The sequence below is a fragment of the Lissotriton vulgaris genome, chromosome 5 (genome assembly GCF_964263255.1).
Source record: "Lissotriton vulgaris chromosome 5, aLisVul1.2, whole genome shotgun sequence".
Taxonomy (NCBI): Eukaryota; Metazoa; Chordata; class Amphibia; order Caudata; family Salamandridae; genus Lissotriton; species Lissotriton vulgaris.
The window spans coordinates 441,640,626-441,662,781 of record NC_141693.1 but is presented as its reverse complement, the minus strand read 5'-3'; the positions used below and the strand labels follow the sequence as shown (position 1 = coordinate 441,662,781).

General features: G+C 45.2%; 2 protein-coding genes across 4 annotated transcripts in view; both read right to left on the bottom strand.

Moving 5' to 3' along the window:
- PRDM2 (PR/SET domain 2) overlaps positions 1 to 22,156 on the bottom strand; it is a 434,311-nt gene that overhangs the window by 114,794 nt on the left and 297,361 nt on the right. The window lies entirely within an intron of this gene.
- Positions 316 to 9,110, bottom strand: LOC147711049 (uncharacterized). Its single transcript, XM_086921864.1, has 2 exons — positions 8,695 to 9,110; positions 316 to 2,443 (listed from the first exon to the last, which is right to left on the bottom strand). The coding sequence occupies exon 2, from the start codon at positions 1,836 to 1,838 to the stop codon at positions 540 to 542; it is 1,299 nt and encodes a 432-aa protein (XP_086777990.1). The 5' UTR covers positions 1,839 to 2,443; positions 8,695 to 9,110; the 3' UTR covers positions 316 to 539.

Genomic DNA, 22,156 nt, shown 5'->3' with positions numbered 1-22,156 from the left:
TCCATAATATGACATTACTCTCCAATTACTTTTTTGGCACATTGACATATGTTTGGCTGTGGCGTATGACATGTCCTTGTTTTTCACAGCTCTGATGTGTTCCAGTATTCGTTTTTTTAAAGCACAGGTTGTGCTTCCAACATAAGATGAACCACATTTGCATTGTATGATGTATACCACATGTGTGGAGGAGCAAGTGATTCTTCCTTCAATCGCTGTTTTTTTCCCCATCAGGTTCTTCAAAGGTGTTTTTATTTTGGCCAATCTTGCATGCCTTACAGACATTACATTTTCTAAATCCATTTTGTTGGTCAGTAAGCCAATTGCTTTTATTTTCTAATGTTTTTGACTTGAAGTGACTTTTGACACGATGATCTTTTAGTGACGATGGCTTTTTAAAACTTATCATTGGTCCTTCGCCTACTTATTTTCCTATGTCGAGGTCCCCCGATATCAGGCGCCAATATTTTTTTATCTTACTTTTTATGATGCCACTTTCTTTACTGAATGTTGTCACAAATGGCGGTGGTCCATGTGATTCATCTTTTTCTGGTTTTAAGTTCCACTCTTCTTTTACTTTTTTCCAGTATTCTTTCACTGTATCCTCTTGACCTTAGTCTTTCCGTTGTTTCCATGATTTTGGTTTCTGCATCTTGTTCATTCAAGCAATTTCTTTTCATACAAACAAATTCACCATACGGTGTACTTGCAAGCAGCGGTTGAGGGTGGAAACTGGTTCCATGTAGGATACTGTTTGTCGGTGTTTTTTTCCTGAACAGTGTTGTTTGTATTTGATTATTCTCAACATATATTTTCAAATCCAGGAAATCAATTTCTTGTTTGTTGGTAGTGTGTGTGAACTGTAGTCCGATATCATTGCCACACTGTTTAGAGAAATACATATTGAAATTAGTTTCCGTGCCATTCCAAATTAAAAACAGATCGTCGATGTAACGGACCCATAGTATTATTCTGTCTAGATCTGATTGGTTCGTGGGGTTCCACGCTATTGTTTTTTCCCACCACCCCATTGTAATATTGGCATAGTTTGGTGAGAATGAAATTCCCATGGCCGTTCCGCACTCTTGCTTGTATAGTTGGTTGTTGAATAGGAATACACTGTTGTTGAGACATAACCTGATCATGTTCATTAACATTTCTGTGTGTTTGCGGTCTCCGATGTTTCGCTGTTTCAAAAAGTAATTACATGCCTCTAAGCCTATTTCATGTTTTATTGACGTGTACAGTGAAACTGCATCTATCGTTACCAGTAGGTAGTCCTCACTCCACATAATGGCTTTAAGGATTCGTAAAAAATCTCCAGTGTCTTTAATATAGGAGCTCATGCTCTTTGCAATGGGTGCTAGGAACAGATCTACATACTGAGAGATGTTTTCGTAAAGGCTTAGACATGATGCCACAATCGGTCTGTCTGGTGGATCAATGAGTGTCTTATGTATTTTCGGCAGAAAATAAATTGTGGGGATTACTGGGTATTCATTCATTAGAAATCTCTTTTCATCTTCATCCAGTAGCTCTTCCCTTTGCCAATCATGTAATAGTCCATTTAGTTGCAGCGTCATCTGATTTATGGGATTCGTTTGTAATTTACTGTAATTTTCTTGGTTTTCCAGTTGTCGTTTTGCTTCTTTTACATAGTTTTGTGTGTCCATCAGGACAATATTGCCACCCTTGTCTGCAGGTTTTAAAGTAAGATTGAGGTCGTCATTCAGTGTCTTGATGGCATGTCTTTCTCCTCTTGTGAGATTCTCTCTTTTATTTCCTTTTCTTGTGTTAGAGAGCTTCTCTATTTCCTCCACTATAGCTTCTGAAAACATATCAATTCTATTACCTGGTGACAGGTTGGGACAAAATCTAGATTTTTTCTTCAGGCCACTTTTGACCCTCCGGTCAGTTCTAATATTTAGATCCTCCAACAACTGGGTTCCCGAAATTTCAGTAGTCTCTTGGTCATACAGCAGTCCGAATATATTCTGGAGATCGGGTCGGGTATTTCTTCAATCTGCCAGTTGGGATTGTTATCTGGTGGCTCTCCACCTATTGTGTTCAACATTTGTTTGGGCCGCCGTGCATGAACTTTGGCTAATTTAAGCTTACGTATATATTTATACAAGTCAATTCTGATTTCAGTTGGGTGGAAATGTTTTTCAGGGCAAAGTTAAAGTCCTTTATTTAATAACGTTCTTTCTTCTTCTGTTAGGACATGTTTTAATAAATTAATTATCAAGTTTTCTACTTTCGATTCCTGGGGGGATAGGACTTTTTTTCTTTTGGCTCTTCTGGTTTTCCTCGTGCTCCGACAGCGATGTTCTTTCCTCTTCCTCGGGGCTGGAATGATCCTCTTCCGCGGCCCCCTCCTCTGGACTTGGATTTGTCCATGTTCCAGAGCAGCACTTAGTCTAAAAAAATCCAAATGCAAATGCTACTTACCAGTATGCATCTGTTCTTGGCATGTAGGGCTGCTGACATTCATATCTGTGCATAGTCCGCCACCTAGTGTTGGGTCCGGATGATTGCACATTGTTGTCCTGGAAGAGTCTTCGAAGTATCACGAGATAGGTGGCTCCTCCCCTGGACTACAGTGCGCATGGGCATCGCCTCCATCCCCAGATTGTTTTTAGCCATAGGCAGAGATGGAGTGCAGAAGTGAGTGATGACCATGCTATGAGCATATGTTTGTATATGAATACATACTGCAGCTGCTACAGGCGCCGGGGAGGAGGGTGGGCGATATGAATGTCAGCAGCCCTACATGCCAAGAACAGATGCATACTGGTAAGTAGCATTTGCAGTTCGAGGCATGTGGGCTGCTGAATTCATATCTGTGCATAGAATACATAGCAGTCCCTCCATTAGCGGCGGCCGCCCGTGCCAGCTGCAGCAGTCTGAAAAAGCGTTTTTAGAACAGCCTGACCAACAGCTGCCTGTTGTTTTGAATGCACGTCTACACAGTAGTGCTTGGTGAAAGTATGAGTGGTAGACCATGTGGCTGCTCTACAGATGTCTTCTAAGGGAATGTTACCTAAGAACGCCATAGAGGCCCCCAACTTTCTAGTGGAGTGGGCCCTCGGTGGTATAGTGAGAGTGCGCTTTGCTTTAGCGTAGCAGATCTGAATGCACTTTACTATCCATCTAGCTATTCCTGCTTTGGAGATTGCGTTTCCCTTGTGTTGAGTGGCAAAAGCAACAAAAAGTTGTTTGGTTTTGCGGAAATCTTTTGTCCTGTCCACATAATACATCAAGGCCCTCTTTACATCAAGAGTGTGGAGCATCCGCTCCGCCAGCGTCTCTGGGTTTTGGAAGAACACCGGCAATTCAATAGTTTGGTTCATGTGGAACTGTGAGACCACTTTGGGCAAGAATTTAGGGTTAGTGCGGAGCACCACCCTGTTAGCATGGACCTGGAAGAAAGGTTCTTGGATGGTGAGCGCCTGCAGTTCGCTAACCCTCCGTAGCGATGTGATTGCTACTAAGAAAGCCACCTTCCAGGTCAGAAACTGCAGTTCGCAAGAGTGTAGTGGCTCAAAGGGGGGACCCATCAGCCTTGTAAGAACCACATTGAGGTTCCATTCCGGTGCTGGTGGAGTCCTTGGTGGAATGACTCTCTTGAGTCCTTCCAGAAAAGCCTTGATAGCAGGGACCTTAAAGAGTGACAGGTGTTGCCTATTTTGGAGGTATGCTGCCATAGCCGACAGGTGAATGCGGATGGAAGAGTAAGCTAGATTACACCGATACAGGTGAAAGAGGTAACATATGATGTTTTGAATGGAAGCGTCTAGCGGGTCAATGCTGTGCTCCACGCAGTAGACGACAAACCTCTTCCATTTAGCCGCATAACAAGCTCTAGTAGTGGGCTTTCTCGCTTCCCGAATGATGTCCATGCAATCGGGAGGAAGATTAAGGTAGCCAAACTCTAGGACTTCAGGAGCCAGATCGCCAGGTTGAGCTGTTGCGGATCTGGGTGCTGAATGTCGCCATGGCTCTGCGTCAGAAGGCTGGGAGTGAGATGAAGCCTTTGATGCGGTACCACGGAGAGTTCCAGAAACGTGGTGTACCATGGTTGGCGAGCCCACGTAGGAGCAACCAGGATGAGAGTCATCGAGTGCTGCCTGAGCTTGCGTGCCACCAGCGGTATCAGAGGTGCTGGGGGAAAAGCGTACGCAAATCTGCCTGACCAGTTCATCCACATCGCATTGCCCTGTGATTGGGGGTGTGGGAACCTGGCGGCGAAGCTTTGGCATTTTGCGTTCTCCTTTGTGGCGAACAGGTCTATCTCTGGATGACCCCACCTTTGGAAGTACGGTTGGAGTACTGATGGATGTAACTCCCACTCGTGCATCTGATGGCTGTGTCTGCTGAGCAGATCCGCCATCTGGTTGTCCTTGCCTGGGAGATGTTCTGCCATGAGGAATATGTTCCTCTGAATGGCCCACTTCCACATGCTCTGAGCCAGATGAGACAGCTGTGGAGAGTGTGTTCCCCCCTGCTTCTGGATGTAGTACATGGCCGTCATGTTGTCCGTCCGGATCAACACGACCTTGTTGCACAGATGTACTTTGAACGCCTTTAAGGCCATGAAGATTGCCATCAGTTCCAACACATTGATGTGCATCTTCCTTTGCTGAAGTGTCCATAGTCCCTGCACTGTGTAATGGAGTACATGAGCTCCCCATCCCTGGAGAGAGGCGTCCGTTGTCAGGATGATCTGTGGGACAGGCTCTTGGAATGGTCGGCCCTTGCAAAGGTTTTGTGGCTTCCACCAATGCAGAGAGTTGTACGCCCGACCGCTCACCAACACTAGGTCTGTCAGTTGCCCATGAGCCTGAGTCCACTGACGTGCCAGGCACTCCTGAAGCGGACGCATATGTAGTCTCGCGTGCGGGACAATGGAGATGCAGGAGGCCATCATGCCTATCAACTGCATGAACACCCTCGCTGGAAGCGAGGTCTGGGGTCTGAATCGTTGGATCAGCGCCTGGATGCCGGCGATTCTCACTGAACTCGGCTGCGCAGTGGCCGCCAGAGTGTTGATTGTCGCGCCCAGATACTGACGCACGTGGGCGGGCTGGAGATGGGACTTTGGGTAGTTCAGAGAGAATCCCAGATCGTGCAGGAGGTGGATGGTGCGTGACACGTGGTCTACGCACTGCTGTTCCGTCTTTGCCTGAATAAGCCAGTCGTCGAGGTATGGAAAGACATGGACGTGCTGGCGACGGAGATGCGCTGCTACAGTCGCTAGGCACTTGGTGAAAACTCTTGGTGCCGTGGTGACCCCGAACGGCAGGACCCTGAACTGGTAATGCTGGTCTAAGATCTTGAATCTGAGATACTTCCTGTGTGAAGGATGCAGGGGAATGTGAAAATAGGCATCCTTCAGATCCAGCGTTGCTAGGAAGTCCCCCTGTTGAAGTAGGGGAAGCACCTGCTGCAACGTGAGCATATGGAAGTGCTCTGAGTTGATGTACCAGTTCAGGGGCCTGAGGTCCAGGATCGGCCTGAGTGATCCGTCCTTTTTGGGAATGAGAAAATACAGGGAGTAAACCCCTGTTCCTTGTTCTTGCAATGGAACAAGCTCTATCGCCCCTTTTTGCAGCATGATTAGTACTTCTTGCTGCAACAAGGTCAAGTGCTCGTCGGACATAGCACGGCCTCTTGGCGGTATGTCCGGTGGAATGGACGTAAGTTCTAGACAGTACCCGTACTGGATAAGAGACCTCACCCACCTGTCCGTGGTGATGGACCTCCACGCCGGCAGGAACTGCTGTAGTCTCCCCCCGACAGGTGTTGTGTGATCGGGGGGAAGTGACAAGACGTCACTGCTTGTTGGAGGCGGTGGACCTGGAGGCATTGTTTCCACGTCCTCTGCCCTTGATATTATTGCCTCTGTAGCCACCCCTGCCCTTGTTGTTGTTATACGAGGACTGGGTGTTACCCTTGTAGTATTGCGTGGTTTGGGGTGCCTGGCCTCTTGAGGTGCCTCTTGAATTGGAGCGGCGAAAAGAACCACCCCGAAACTGCTGACTTTGTAAAGCCCCCATAGACTTGGCAGTTTCGGTATCTTTTTTCATTTTTTCTAGGGAGGCATCCACTTCAGGGCCGAACAGATGGTCAGGATTCACCGTCTGACCCAGTAATGTGGTTTGTATGTCGGGCTTGAACCCAGAAATTCGAAGCCAGGCATGGCGTCTGAGTAACACGCTTGTATTGATAGCCCTGGAGGCAGTGTCCGCTACATCTAGGGCACATTTGATGGATGCATTAGTAATGAGTTTACCCTCCTGAATGAGCATCTCCCCCGCCTCCTTGTATTGGTCAGGCAAGTGTTGTAGGATGGCCTCTAATGTGTCGTAATGGGCCCTATCATAACGTGCAAGCAGGGCTTGGGTGTTAGAGATCCTCCAAATGTTTGCTGCCTGTGCAGCAATGCGTTTGCCCGATGCCTCAAAGATCTTTGACTCTTTGTCTGGGGGAGGAGCATCACCAGTAGTCTGCGAATTCGCCCTCTTTCGAGCGTTGGACACCACCAGGGAGTCCAATGGCAAATGTCCCTTAATATACGTGGGATCCGTGGGCGCCGCCTTATACTTCCTGTCGATGCGAGGATTGACCACCCGCGCCCGGGTGGGCTCCTTAAATACCTCCTGTGCATGCTTCAGCACCCCTTTGAGCATAGGTAGCGTCTTGACTTGCTTTTCGGCTACCGAGAAGGTGTCGACCAAGAAGTCCGCATCCACCGGGTCTGAGTGCAGTTCGACGTCATGGTTCGCTGCAGCTCTTTCTATTAATGCATTAAACGCCGCCGAGTCCTCCGTCGGGGACGTCTTAGTGGCGAAAAGTTGAGTGTCCTGACCCGACTGCAGGTCGTCCGTGTCGCCTCCTGCTGTCCAGGGCACTTGCTCCTCGTCCGGATCCGAGTACGCAGGATATGTGTACTCGTCGTATTCCTCCTCCACCTCAGGCACTGGGGAATGGGCCGGCGAGCGTTCCATGGCTTGTGGAGACAGAGGTTCCATCAGAGCCGAAGAGTCCGCAGAGTACTTTTTGTTCTTTAATGGAATCCTAAAGGGTTCCAATGGCGGCTCCGAGGTAATCTTTCTTTTGAGGAGCGACAATTTTCCGGTGTTGGCGTCGATTGTCACCTCTCGACGTTCCTCCACCGCGAGCGGTTGGAGCCGAAGCTTCGATACCACCAAGGCAGCTTTCGGCGTCAATGCTTCTTGAGAATGTCCGCTCTGCTTAGGCGCGAAGGCCTTCGGCGCCGACTTGGGAGGAAGGGTAAAACGGATGGGCGTTTGTCCCTTGGCAGGCTTCGGCGTGGGCCTTGGCACGCCAGCGTCCTGGCTGGGAACCACAGTGGACTGTTGGATCCGCTTCAAGGATTCTCCCACCTTCTTAGTAAGGGATGCCGAGGGCTGAACTGTCTCGAGCGCCTCTTCGTCTCCGAGAGCCCGGTCGTCGGCAGGCCTCTTCTTCGGTGCCGACGCCTCCTGGCCCGTCGCACCGTCGGCGTGACGCTTCTTCGAAGCCGTCTTCGGGTCCGCGACCCCTCTCGGTGCCGACACAGCCGCGTCGGAAGTCTTCACCTTCGGCGCCGACCCCGAGGACTTCGGGTCGGCCATTTTGGCGCGGCTTTTGTGGTCGGCCATCTTGGCGTGGCTCTTCGAGTCGGCCATTTTGGGTTTCGTGGAAGTTGACGCCTCCAGAACCTTCTTTACCAACGCCAGTTTCGGTTTCGGTTTCGCATCCGAGGGTGCGTGACCGGTTGGCTTCACTTTCGGTTTCTTGCCAGAAATGTCCGTGACCGGGCCCGGGGGCGGGGACGTAGGACTTGTAGTAAGATCTCGGGTAAGGCCCGAAGGCGATCCCTCGACCTGGGCCGTATGACGGGGGGAAACCCCGGAGTCCGTTTGGGGATGCTCTTCCTCTGAGCTATCTCCCATGGCGGCACAAATCAGTTCGTCGTCCCCTACCTCACCGGAGACTTCGTCGCCGGCCTCCTCGTCCGCGTCGTAGGCCTCTTCTTCGGACGCGGGGCCAGAGTCCGACTCTTGTACGCCGGCTTCCTCCTCAATCGATTCCTGAAAGATGTCATCAGGTGGGGGTGCCGAAGCCGACAACTGTGCCTGGAGTCGATTAGCCCGGCGAATCTTCAAAGTTTTTTTACTCCTAAACTTTGAACAAGCCATGCAGGTGTCTTCACGGTGATCCGGCGACAAGCATGTGTTGCACACAGGGTGCACGTCGAGGTGCGAGGATTTCGAGTGACATAGCGGACACTTCTTGAATGGAGTCCGCTCCATCGCAAATGAGTTAGTGTAGGCCCGTCCGCGTCGAAGCACGTGGAAGGGCAGTAGGAGATTGGAGCTGAGAGTCAGTAAGAAAACCCGAACGCAACTATACCGACGCCCAGCCTAAAGACCTTTTGGTCTCAAGTAAAATCGAACAACTATCGGTTCCGAAGGAGGGAACCGAAAACACATCCGAACCCTATGGCGGAAAAAAACAATCTGGGGATGGAGGCGATGCCCATGCGCACTGTAGTCCAGGGGAGGAGCCACCTATCTCGTGATACTTCGAAGACTCTTCCAGGACAACAATGTGCAATCATCCGGACCCAACACTAGGTGGCGGACTATGCACAGATATGAATTCAGCAGCCCACATGCCTCGAACCCTGTGTTACTTGCTCCACTGTCTGAACCTTCAGTCTCACTTCTCTCTGATCCACTGGTGCTCGCTGGTGTACTTAGTGTACCTTGACGTTGAAAGTTCTTTTTGAGATGGTCAAACCGTCTGGCAAATGTTAAGATCCTACCCACTGCATAATCTTTTTCATCTCTTAAATTTTCGCTATTTGCGTTCTTCTATTTCGGTCTCATATTTTTCAAGTCAGTCTTCCATCTCTTTTCTCATTTTTGATGCTTCATCTTTATTGATTTGTTGTTTAATGTTCTCTTCCATTTCATTGATTTTGGTCGTAATTTCAGCTATATCAATTCTGGCATGTTTTATTAAGATGCGCATCATATTTAATGAGCATTCTGTATTGTTTTCCAGCCAGTCTGCAATTAGTTCTTTCTTTGTTTCAGAATGAGTCATCAAAAGTAAACTCATAATAGCTCAATGAGAAAATGAAACAATCAACTTAAATGATTGCGTTTATACATTGCATGTTATACATGATGTAAATGAAATGTACAATGTAACAACTACTAGTCCCACAATGCATCTTAAACGCCAATTGGGATAAATAGTAGACATAGAAAAAAGCTCACTTACCGTGAACAAAGCCTGTTAAGGCTTAAACGCGTTGGTCCGAGCTGGAGAAATAAACCTGAATTTTTTAACTCAAACCCTGAGTGCGGCATCTTTGGTGAAAAATTGTGAATTGGGCCAGGATCCGGCCCCTTTGCAGAGCACCCACAGTTGAGCGCACAGAGTCGAAGGATCACTTTGGTGGAAGAAATATATATATATATATATATATATATATATATTACCTACTGGCGATAGCCAGTAGGTATATATAGTTAGGATTTTTTCTCTATGGAACTTTTGAAAATTCTATGCCTAATAACTTTGGCGTTTGTGCACGGAATTGGCTGAAATTTTCAGGAAAATGGCACATTTTGTTTCTGAGCAGCTCCTGGAAATTTGGGGGGGGTTCGTCAAGGGGGGGCCGAGAAAAAAGGGGGGTCCCAAAACGCGTTTTTCCCATGTTAATTTCCATAGGGCGGTTGGACTCACTTTTAGCCCGAACGGCTGAATGGATTTCCACGAAACTTGGCAAAATTGTAGGGACTGTTAGCCCGATGTGCCTTTGCTAGGTTTCAATATATGTGCTTCAGTGAATTTTGAGAAATTAACGTTTAAAACAAGATATATATCTGTAACAGCGCTCCGGGCAGCGCTCCGGTTCGCGTACTTTTCGCTTATCGGAACTCTGCGAAGCAAAGCTGATTGGCTCTCCGGTGTCTGTCAACATTCTAAACAGTCCGGTGCGGCCGCCATCTTGTCTCTCGGTAGGATCGAGAGACAAGAGGAGGCCAAAACAAAGGGGGAAATGAAGGAAAGGGGGCAAGGTAGACCCCTTCTGACCCCCTAGGATTGATGAGGGGATATTATAGAGCCACGCTGGGCCCAAAAAAAAAAAAAAAAAAAATTCCGATTTTTTCGCCGTAGAGACGCGTCTTGGTACGCGAACCGGGCAGCTAACCGGACAGCTAACCGGCAGTGTAACGAGAGTCTGACGAGTAGCTGATTGGCTGTCAACATTGTAAACAGTCCGGAGCGGCCGCCATCTTGTCTCTCGGTAGGATCGAGAGACAAGAGGAGGCCAAAACAAAGGGGGAAATGAAGGAAAGGGGCAAGGTAGACCCCTTCTGACCCCCTAGGATTGATGAGGGGATATTATAGAGCCACGCTGGGCCCAAAAAAAAAAAAAAAAAAATTCAGATTTTTTCGCCGTAGAGACGCGTCTTGGTACGCGAACCGGGCAGCTAACCGGACAGCTAACCGGCAGTGTAACGAGAGTCTGACGAGTAGCTGATTGGCTGTCAACATTGTAAACAGTCCGGAGCGGCCGCCATCTTGTCTCTCGGTAGGATCGAGAGACAAGAGGTGGAAAAAAAAAAGGTGTAAATGAATGAAAGGGGTAAGGCAAACCCCTCCTGAACCCCTAGGATTGATGAGGGGGCTATTAAAGTTCCCTGGGGGGTGAAAAAAAAAATTGCGATTTTTCGCGGTAAAGGTGCTTCCTGGTACGTTAACCGGGCAGCTAACCGGCAGCGTAACGGGAGTCCGACATATTGTGTTTTTTGAATGTTTGTGATATGTGCACGTGTGGATTTTGTCTGATTAAGGTTAAAAAAAAATATATATATCTCTAAGCGTGTTCTGGCGCGCTTACGTTTTGGGTTTGGTTTGCGCTGCAGAGACGATACGTCACGGTTATGCGATGCATCATGAGGTGTCTCACGGGCTACGTGATACGTCACTTAATAAAGAATATATTTTACAGCTATAGATATTAGCTTTTAAAAAACCAATGAAATTCACAGAAAAAACCATAGGTTATAGACCATATATAGTTAGGAATTTGCATTTACAAAACCTTATTTTACTCGCACAAAACCATTGAAATTCCATATATAGTTAGATGCACTAACTATATATCGCGGACCCGCAATCCACTGCTAATGATGCCACATATTACATCATTCATGACATGGTCAGTGACATCACTGATGACATCACTGATGACATCTCAAATGACATCACTGATGACATCTCAAATGACATCACTGATGACATCACTGACATCTCATTTGACATTACTGATTACATCACTGATGATATCATTTATGTGATAATACATCTTCAGACTCTAATATAACCTTAGATACACTCAGTGTAAACAGGCACTCACAGACTGTCACACATCCATGGAGTTACCCACACACCTAGTCAGTCATGCAAAGAATCAATCACACCTCCATTTCCTCAACTATACAGTTATACACACCTTACTTATTCAAACATATACTAACACATATTTACTCTCTTATACAATCCTTGATACAAGTTCACAATGATTCATACAGCCACTCTCACATTCACTGGCTCTTATGTTCAGTTATTTATATATGTCAACTCTCACATGGAGTGTGTTTTACATATGTACTTATTTTGACATGTAGAACTGAGATATCCATTCACTCACCAATATACTCATGCACACAGTCAACTGTCCATACAGCTGTTTCTACATGCACTTTTGAACCCATACACCTAGGGAATCAACTGCTCACACATCTATGCACAGAGTTATACACCTCCCAGCCACCCACACACATACTCAGTCTCCCATACAAATACTTGGGCAACCATTCAATAACCCATATAGTTACTGATATAGCTACTGATTTAAACATGCAGCAGTTTACAGAAGAACATAAATAATGATTGCCAAATTAAGACACTTTAATCACTAACCCATGCACTCAGTGAGACACATTTAATCATTCTCTCATACAGTCAGTCATGCACCTACTAAATCCTTCATCCAGACACTTATACATCCACTCATTCTTCAATATGTAAGACATATTTTAACTTTACAGAAACATACAGTCACTGGGTGTTGTCATCAGTGATGTCATCAGTGATGTCATTTGAGATGTCATCAGTGATGTCATTTGAGATGTCATCAGTGATGTCATCAGTGATGTCACTGACCATGTCATGAATGATGTAATATGTGACATCATTAGCAGTGGATTGCGGGTCCGCGATATATAGTTAGTGCATCTAACTATATATGGAATTTCAATGGTTTTGTGCGAGTAAAATAAGGTTTTGTAAATGCAAATTCCTAACTATATATGGTCTATAACCTATGGTTTTTTCTGTGAATATATATATATATATATATATATATATATATATATATATATATATATATATATATATATATATACACATATATATATACACACACACACACACACACACACACATATGCATACACACATACCTCCTGTCTCAATATACATGGAATTTTAAGTGATGCAAATTAAGGTGAGGCAATACATGCTAGATTACTTAATAGAGGTGAGGGGCAAGAAGCATGGGAATAACCCTCAATTTATTCAGTTGGTGCGGGACTGGGCACTGCATATTCACATATAGTACTTGCAGATTCTGATTAAACGTTGCATCCAACCATGCTAGTGCGCCTGCTGCTAATAAGTTAAGGAGGATCAACATAGCTATATAAATTGTTTAGGGAGCTGAAGATAACGGTTTATTCCTATGTAAAAGGTGTTTCTGATGTCTTCTTGTCTTCCTGCAGATAGGTCATCTTGAAAGAACTATCCTAAGTCTTCAGACCAAATGTTCAGCGATGCTACTGGTCGCCAATTGCCCCAAGTGACTTCAGTAGACTTGAGGTACGGACATGAGTCTACTCATGATGTGAGCATTTTGTATGGTATCAGCTATAGTATGATCGACCAGGAAAAGGTGAGTGGTCATGGTGAACTTTTAGGTGTCAGACATTTAGATCTGTTGGGGTATCATGTAGGCCTTTCCGAAGGCCTTAGCAACATAAATATGAGCCTCGCCACGGACACTGAAAATGGGTACGGTAGAGCAGGAGGCCTGGAAGGACAGTTGATGGGTGAGGGAATCCAGTGGCGGTTTCAGCCATTTCCAAGCCCTACCCTACTATTCTACACTGCTGCAACTCTTTACTAGTTAGACATCTTGGTCTGACCCTCTTACCTCTTATGAAACCCAAAATACAATTTGGGGGGGGGGGGGGGGGGGGGGAGACAAAGTATAATGATGGATTGTATATGCTCTCTCATTAATTTCAATATCTGCAATTGTTGCAAAGTGGGTGGGTTAACCCTACCCTCGCTTGTATCCTAGTAGACAGTACTACATTTATATGATGGTATAGTTTTGAAACATAAGTGTTCCACCCGATTCAAGTGGCTGCGCTGTTTACTACAACATGTCGTGAAATGTGTTTTTATTCCAACACGTTGAAGGGTTTTGGGCGGCATATTGGCACATAACCTCTGGACTGATTCTGTGAAATTTTTCCTACTTCACTCAGTAGCCTCCATATGGCTTCTAATAACTTGGCTTACTACTAAACAATCCCTTGTTCACCTGCACGCCAGACCGATGTACACTCCGATATTAGTTGTTAAAAAGATGGCTGACAAGCAGTGAGGTAAGTGACCTAGTATAGCTGCCTCAACTGACAACCCTTATCAGAGCATCCCATTAAGGGATCTTCTTCCAGTATTTTTTAGAACTCTTTGGATAGTGCCAGCAGATACACTGTAACTGACAGCGTCCGGCAGCTCTTGAATTAAGAGATCTGTGCCGCTGGAAAACAGAACTGTGAGCATATTGCCATTTTAAACTTTTGTCGAGGCACATGGTAGTCCTTTAAAAATATTTTTCTTTACTTTTAAGAATAAGTAGTATGATCTATATAAAAAGGTTTCGCAGCACCATTTCTAACATGTCTGCCGATCCCCAGCCACTGCAAACATGCCAACACAGTCCTATAGCACACCATACCCTGATTAGCCAAAAATATTTATACCTCATAACTACAGACCATACATTAGAAGGAAGATTTTTGAGAATATGTACTGGGAGACTACATACGAGTATTGTTGAGGAGGACCAGCATCCCCGTATACAGTGGGGGTTAAAACAGGCAAATTAAGCAAAAGAACCAGAGGGAAAGGGGTCTCGGTGTACATAAACTTCTACTGATGCAGCTGGCTCATATTATTCATTAGAATTTGCAGTTTTTCGATATTTGTGACAAAGTATGCATTTTGGAAGCACATGCCAATATCCTCTAGATAGATTTGAAATGGAAATTATTATTGTGGTACATTGCCTATTATTATTTTGACAGAGTTAATTGATACTGCAAAAATGTGTATGTACTAAGGGCCTTTTCTGTTTATTCCCGGGTTTCTTCGACAGATGTTCATTGACCTAAGACCCACAGAATGATACTACTGAGTTGAAATTCCAAAATTATTTTAGGTATTGTCCCACTGAAACTTTTGAATGAATGACCACGAGCTGTATTGGACTTTGTTCACTGTAATGTTCTTTACAGAAAGGGTCTTGGGTACAACCTCTAAATTATGTGTTTAAAACAAATGATTAATCTACACAGGTTAAATACAAATATCATACCTGTGCAAATGAACCGCACAAACACTTTGCATAATTTTCCGAATTCCTACAGCATAACTCCCCAGCTCCTCGTGCTAACCTATTGGTCCTGGTTGATGCAGGTTATTGGGGAGAGGCGGTAATCCATGGGGTTAAAGAATGAGTGAGTGTGGAGATACCTACCCAGTAAAAGACTACAACCCTGTCTAGGCCAAGAAACACGAACAGTTACAACAGCTATGAGGTAGAAGTGCTGACGGTCTGTCCAACCGTTACGTCTGCTCATTTAAGGAGAAGGACTTCGGCTTAGGTAAAGGAATTAGGTTTTTGAGATATCAATAGATTTTTATCTTCCAGCAGGTATTTGTTTTTTTGGTTGCTGTCTATAGAGACCTTGCAAAAACGTGGCACAATCTTGGATGTATTTTATGCTGAAATGTCTTAAATGCCTGTACTAAGGATTAAGCAATTATATCGCTACATCAGGTTCTAACCATACTTTATGTCCTCGTGCCAGATTATGAGGAGTCTAAAATGGACAATCTGCACCCTGTTTTACATACCATGCTCTTCTCCTACAGGGTGAACTCTCTTCCACCCTTTAAAAAGTCTTGAGCATCGTACATATATCCAAGCTTTAGGTGAGAGAAAAGCCAGTTTTGTGACGTGTACATCACTATAGCTCAAAGCACACCATATAGGCTCAGAATCAGCATATTATTAATAGTTCATAAATTACTCAACCAATATATATGTCTGATGGCCTTTAATAAGTCTACACTGAAGTCACAAAGGAGCTCTTGATGAAACAAATTCACTATCATTTTCAGCCACACCATTAAATTAAATACTCAAAAAGCACACATTAGACTGTAGACTTGCATCTTAATGCACACGATACTGCAATTTTGCCAATAATTAGTCAAATGTAGACGAATCAACAAGCACCATCAAGCTCCACACTAACGGGCCTTGTAAAGATAGTCAGTTAAATAGATCATAAACAAAGCAAACCCCTGCATAGCACAGGGATTCAAAGTTACTGACCTAGACTATGATGAATAGAAAGAGAAAAATGTTCTGGGCCAACGGACATGCGACACTTATAAAAAAAAACGTTTGCAATACCACAGGTATCGTATTTGCGAGAGTTTAAGCTATTGGCATTGTAAATGACAATGACTTCTATTTACATGTTTTGATGATTAACACATAAATAAAAAGCATTGCTATGTACAATGTCAATTTCTCAAACTTTTGTAAATGCAAGATCTATTTAAACAAGCATTTTCAATGCAATGGTTTCGCCTTTGGAAAAGTTTGAGCTATTGGCATTGTTAATGACCAAATTTTTATTTATGTGTTGGTTTTGAAAACAGATAAATAAATGGCATTGTCACTTACATTGTTATTAGCGTAATCTTTGCAGTCTCTAGAACTCTATAGCACTCCCTAGTTACTCTACACTCCCTAGCACTGTGCACTCCCTAGCTTCCCTAGTCACTCCGCACCTCTTAGCATTGTGCACTCCCTAGCACTCTCTAGTCATTTCCTAGCACTCCTTAGTCACTCCCTAGCACTCTGCACTCCCTAGTACTCTGAACTCTCTAGCACTCTGCACTCTCTAGTCACTCTGCACTTCCTAGTCACTATGCACTCCCTAGTTACACATGCACTTAGAGCTACACACACTCCCCCAGAGCCACACACCCCTCCCAGAGCTACACACACCTCCCCCCAGAGCCACATACACACCACCCTAGAGCTACACACACACCACTCTAGAGCCACATACACATACACACTTTGAGCTACACATATATCTCTAGCACTCCCTAGCACTCTGCACTCCCTAGCACTCTGCACTCCCTAGCACTCTGCACTCCCTAGCACTCTGCACTCCCTAGCACTCTGCACTCCCTAGCACATACTCCCAGACATATTCATCAAAAAACCTCCAGGGTGCAGCCACCTTCGGGTCGGGGCGTCAGTCCCAGGTGTATGTGTGCACACTCCTTGCCTCCCACTTTCCCACACTACAATCACACACAGATCCGACTAGCGGCGTGCTCTAGTGCTTATGTGTGAAGAGTACCCCCCCCCCCCCCACACACACACACTCAATCACGGCCCTGTGTGCAGCCCCCTTCATTACGCTCTGTCACAAACTGATGCCTGTGAGGTAAGAGGCCTTGCTTTGACGCCCCGACACGCAACCCCGTGTGTGTAACCGCCTCCGAAATGCAGGGTCAAGCTTTGCTGCTCCACACCCAGCCCCCGCAGCCCCGCCCACCACAAGCGTCTGTGGGCACCTATGTCGTTGGAGGCGGAGTTCACGTGTGACCTTGGTGTGTCACACCTGTTTGCCATGCTAGTTATCCATGTGTTTCAATCATGTGGCGCCTTGGGTAAAGTGAACGCGTCTGAAAGACGTGGGATCCCAGCAGGTAAAAACTCATTGGTGAGTAAAAGTGTCCCCTGCGTGGGGTGCGCAGATGAGTCCATGGCGCACATCCGTGGGGCCTCAGCACTGCACACAAACTGGCATCTCCTACCCTGTTTAAAGGTATCTGCGCGTGACCTACATCCAAACTCCCGCAGAGCCGCGCTCAGTTAGCCGCACGCTCACACACACCGCATTATTGGTGGTATTTCGGAGAGTGTTTGTACTGACAGCCAATTAATCCTGCTCCCCCCGGCAACAAGTTGTGTTCTGCGGTGTGTGGGACATGAAACGGCCCAGCCTGCGGCGCCCGCCATCAATATTTCAGGCTGTGGGGAGTGCACCTCGTCCCACAGAGGAGGAGTGCCTGGGGCCCTTTACGTCGACTTCTCGCAGCCTCTGCAGGCGCCATCCGCCCGGAGCCGGCCTCTCCCGAAGCCTGTCTGCAGGGAGCAGTAGTAGGGTTCGGGTGGCGCGGTCCATATCCGGTCAGTGGCCGTACTGATCGCTGCGTGCCAGGGAGCACACCTCCACGCGACTGGCGGCGCCTTGGCAATCGGATTAACAGCTCTCAGAAATACAGTCAGAGAGAGCTGTGTCTGCCATCTGCTGGGCTCCTGCCGCTCATTGCATCTTTACACTACTTACACTACAACCACAGGCTACGCTGCTCGCACTGCAGCCCACAGACATTCTACTTGCCTAAAGGAAGTTGTTTTGATGCCACAAAACACGTGCTGTGTGTTCTCATTTGCATTATAGCTCGCAGATGTGCTACTGCAGCTCTATCCACGCGCCTCTGTTTACACTGCAGCTCACCGGCCTCTTACCTAAAGCTGCAGCCGGATTGTTGCACTACTTACTCAGCCCACATGTTGCAGTACTTGCACTACAACCCCCACGTTGCACTATTCACGTTATTGCACACATGTCAGGCTGGTCTTTTATCAATGCAATCTGCGAAGTCGCCGTTCTACATTGGCTGTCCAAAGGGTCTGCCTACACCAGACCCCATCCATTGCACGACTTGCCCTTCAGGCCACACGCTTCCCTACTTCCAGTACAACGTTGCGCCATCGCTGCATCTTAGGGTGGGGGTCGCTTTGATGAGGGGGTGGAACGCCCCACCGACCACGCGCGTCGTCCCCTATGAAGACGGCGGAGCACTACCTCGTGCCATCTACGCCCGGGCAAGCCTCCCCATAACCTCGGAGAAAACGACCTAAAGCGGCAACCATCAGTGATGTGACGCCTGTTAGGGAAGCGACACACCATCCCTGTGCTCCTCGCTGCACGGCCCCCACATGGGACACCAGTTCCCTTCCTCGGCCACACCATGTGCACCAAATCCCCACCGCAGAAGGTGGGGCTTGAAAACACGACCTCGATCATGAGTCGATGCCTACACGCAGAGCTACGCGACACAACAAAACAGTGTGAGTAGCCCAGTGGACACGGGCATGAACAGGCGGCCACAAGAGACGACTGAAGCCACGAGCCAAACATGAGCGCATACTCTGAAAAAAAAAAAACGTGTTAGGACCATACTGTGCAAACAGAAACATTAACAACACGGGCATGTACAGACAATAGCAAAAAACAAACAAAAACGTAAAACCAAAGACAACATGAGACAACCACTTCGGCCAAAGGCTTTTCCAAAATGCCGAAAACATCACAGGACCAAAAAAAAAAAAAAAAGTACACGCCCACCGCCACATGACGTCAGAAAAGAGGCAGGATGAGAAAAACATTGCCGAAACGCCCACGAATCGCCTCGAACAATGACAGGCAGATCTCACTTCCAATGGCTAGCCTCCATTTATGGAGGTAGCCAATGGAAGTGAGAGGCGTGACAAAGCACCATACTCTTGACAAAAGATTTTGCCTGCGCGAACGCTGCTGCGCAGCGGACGCCAGGCGAAACCTAAAAAGCAGCTGCCATTGTCCCAGGCTGGTTAGAAAGTGAAAGCATGCATGGTGCGCTGAATGTTGCAGGAAAGCATGTCGTGCCTGCAGTAGGAGAAACTATTTAAAGAAAATAGTGCTTGCAGACTAAAAAAGACTCGCTGTGTAACAACCCAAATAAAAGGAGCAGTCCTTATGAGAGGTTACGAATGACGACATGGTGGTACTAACAAGCCTATTCTAGAGGTTTGTTCCTTCACTGGTCATGGATTTCACTTGACAATATACTCAGAATTATTTAACTAAGGTGACAGAATAATATGACAATATTTACTTTATCATAATGTTTATTTTCATTTAGTGTAATTTCTCATTTTACTTTTTTATAAAAAGGAGACAGTTAATTATAAATACATTTTTAAAGTGAATATTTTTGCTTTTAAGCACGAGTACAATTATAAACACATCAATGATTGAAAAAATATACACAATTATAATATACAATTAATTTTAAGAAAACCACCTGATATCGAGCAACCAATTCAAATCACTCCCATACACACATACATACTACAATCAACCCACACTAACAAAAAGGAAAAAAGGAGGGAAAAACTGAGTGTTAGTTGACAAGATAGAAAATGCCAATACTAGGGTCTCAGAAGGTAATTCGAGACCCCTGCACTAGGTCGGTCGACGCGCGTTTCGGTGGGTAACCACCTTCCTCAGGACCTTTTTTTCTTTTTGGACTCAAAGATATCAGGGGACCTATAAAATTGTTTACAAGAGAAAAAACAAGAGAAAAGAGAATATATCTGTCACCAACTCTATCATAACAAAATAAAGACAAAATGCGACAAAAAAACCTTGTCTAGATTTTACACAGCAGCTTTGCACATGACCAGCAATTGCAAAAGAAAAAAAACTAAGCAGAAACATTACTCTCTGCATATCATAGAGTCATAATATAAATTGAGACCAAAGTTACATAAGGACAAAGAGGGATAAATTAGACTCATATTATTTACAAGATTCCTTTCATATTAAATTGAAGATACAAAAGGCATTTTCATATTGACCAAAAACATCACTATACTTACAGAGAAAAACTAGAAGGTTCCTATTCCTTTGGTAATCTTTTCCTACCAGTTGAACGATTTTAAGACAGGATATATATTAAAGGACCCTTACTCTACATTCTACAGATAAGTTGGTACAACATACATTTCTCTGTAAATGGTTAAGCTTACCAAATCATGGTAAAAGGCAGAGAACGATGGTAGCGATTGTAGCGATTATTCCAGTCTGCTTGAGCAATAGAAGTCTATTCTCCCGTAAGTAAGATTGGCTAAAATATAAACATGCCAATATTATAATTTGTGCATTGATGTTTTTTTTTCTACAAGCACAATACTGTGATCGATGACTTAAGGCGCACGAGAAACAAGAAAAACGCACCTCAATAATTTATAGTGCCCTTAGCGATGCGTCCCAGGTAAATTTGAAACTGGTTCCTAATATGGCGTGACTTAGTCTTGACAAATGTGATCTGAAAGATGGAAAAAAGAGGGATGCAAGTGCACAAACGTGAGATATCTCAACTAAAGATGAAAGGAGTGGCAAAACAAGTTACTTAGGTTTGTGCGTACGGAGAAAATCTTACGTTTATTATTTCTGTGATTTTCGTAGAGAGTATATGTTGATAGGGGCTTGTAACGCCGCTCACTATACTGCGTGCATCTGAAATATAAACGGACACATAGATGCAGGGTGGAAAAGAAACTCTAGTTTCACGGAGTAACAGCAGAGTAAATACGGCATAGAAAATTAAGCCCGTGCCATAAACAAGAGTTTACCTCCGTGGCTATCAGGCAAACGGCTCTAATCAGTATAGTTATATTAATGCATGATCCTAGTTCACTACATACCTGAACGCTATGTCACGCGGCGTCTACTCTCATCTTCCTGTAGAATCGGCGGTAGGTAACGTACTGCGTTCAGCGCCCGGTTTATGATCCCTCCTTTGAGACGTGGAATCCCGCGATGTTTGTTTTGTTATCACGAGAGTACGGGCGTTAATTTAGAGTTAGCATAGAAAAAGGACTATGTTTCGCTAGCCCATTGCTCGACGGGTCCTCCGTAGTATCAACACAAAAGGTGGACTACAGAATACTGGCTAGTCACTAGTCACTCGAAACATATGTACAACACACAGTGCAGTTGGAAGGGGTGCAACTGGAAGGAGAATCAAGCTGTAAAGCACAATAAGTACTTCATGAGATGTAGACCACCGATGTAAGAAGTAGATGTGGTCCCTTAAATAGAAAATATCCATAATCAAGCGATCACATATTCAACTCCAGCCAATTAAAATAAAACTGGGGGCCATATTTGAGTGCTAATAATAATAATGAACGGTTGGATGCATGTTTGTATCATAGTATTTCATAACTTCCTAATATCGGACAGCCTTGATGCAGTCTTAGTACAGAGAAATAAAGAGAAAAAAAACGTAAAATTACAATGCACAATCGTAGGATGGTAGCTCAGAAATAAAGATACAGATTCTGAAATGGAAATAATACCTATGTTTCTATTTTGTAACATACCAGCAACTCAGAAATTGCATCTCTTAATGAATTAAAAATAAATCCCTCGGTTATCATTAAACCTTGTGACAAAGGTGGGGGTATCACCGTATTTGACAGAGCTACTTATGATGAAAAAATGTCTGAGATGTTATCAGTAACAGACCATTATAGACCAGCCCAACGGAAGGAATTGGAGAGGCTAAACAGACATATTCAAGAAATAACCCGAGAAGCATTCACAGATGGTTTCATCTGTGATGATGAATATGCCTTTTTGAATAAATCCTCCCCTATCACCTCTGCTCTTTATGGGCTACCCAAAACCCATAAGTCAGAAACTAATCCACCCATGCGGCCCATAATATCGACCATTGGATCATGTATTATTATTATAAACCATTTTATAGCGCGCTCTGCTACTGGGGAGTATCCTGGCGCGGATCATGTACGGAACCATTATCAAAATATGTGGATA

Excerpts from the sequence above, each read along its gene's own strand:
- LOC147711049 (XM_086921864.1), bottom strand. The coding sequence starts at position 1,838 with ATGTTTTCAGAAGCTATAGTGGAGGAAATAGAGAAGCTCTCTAACACA.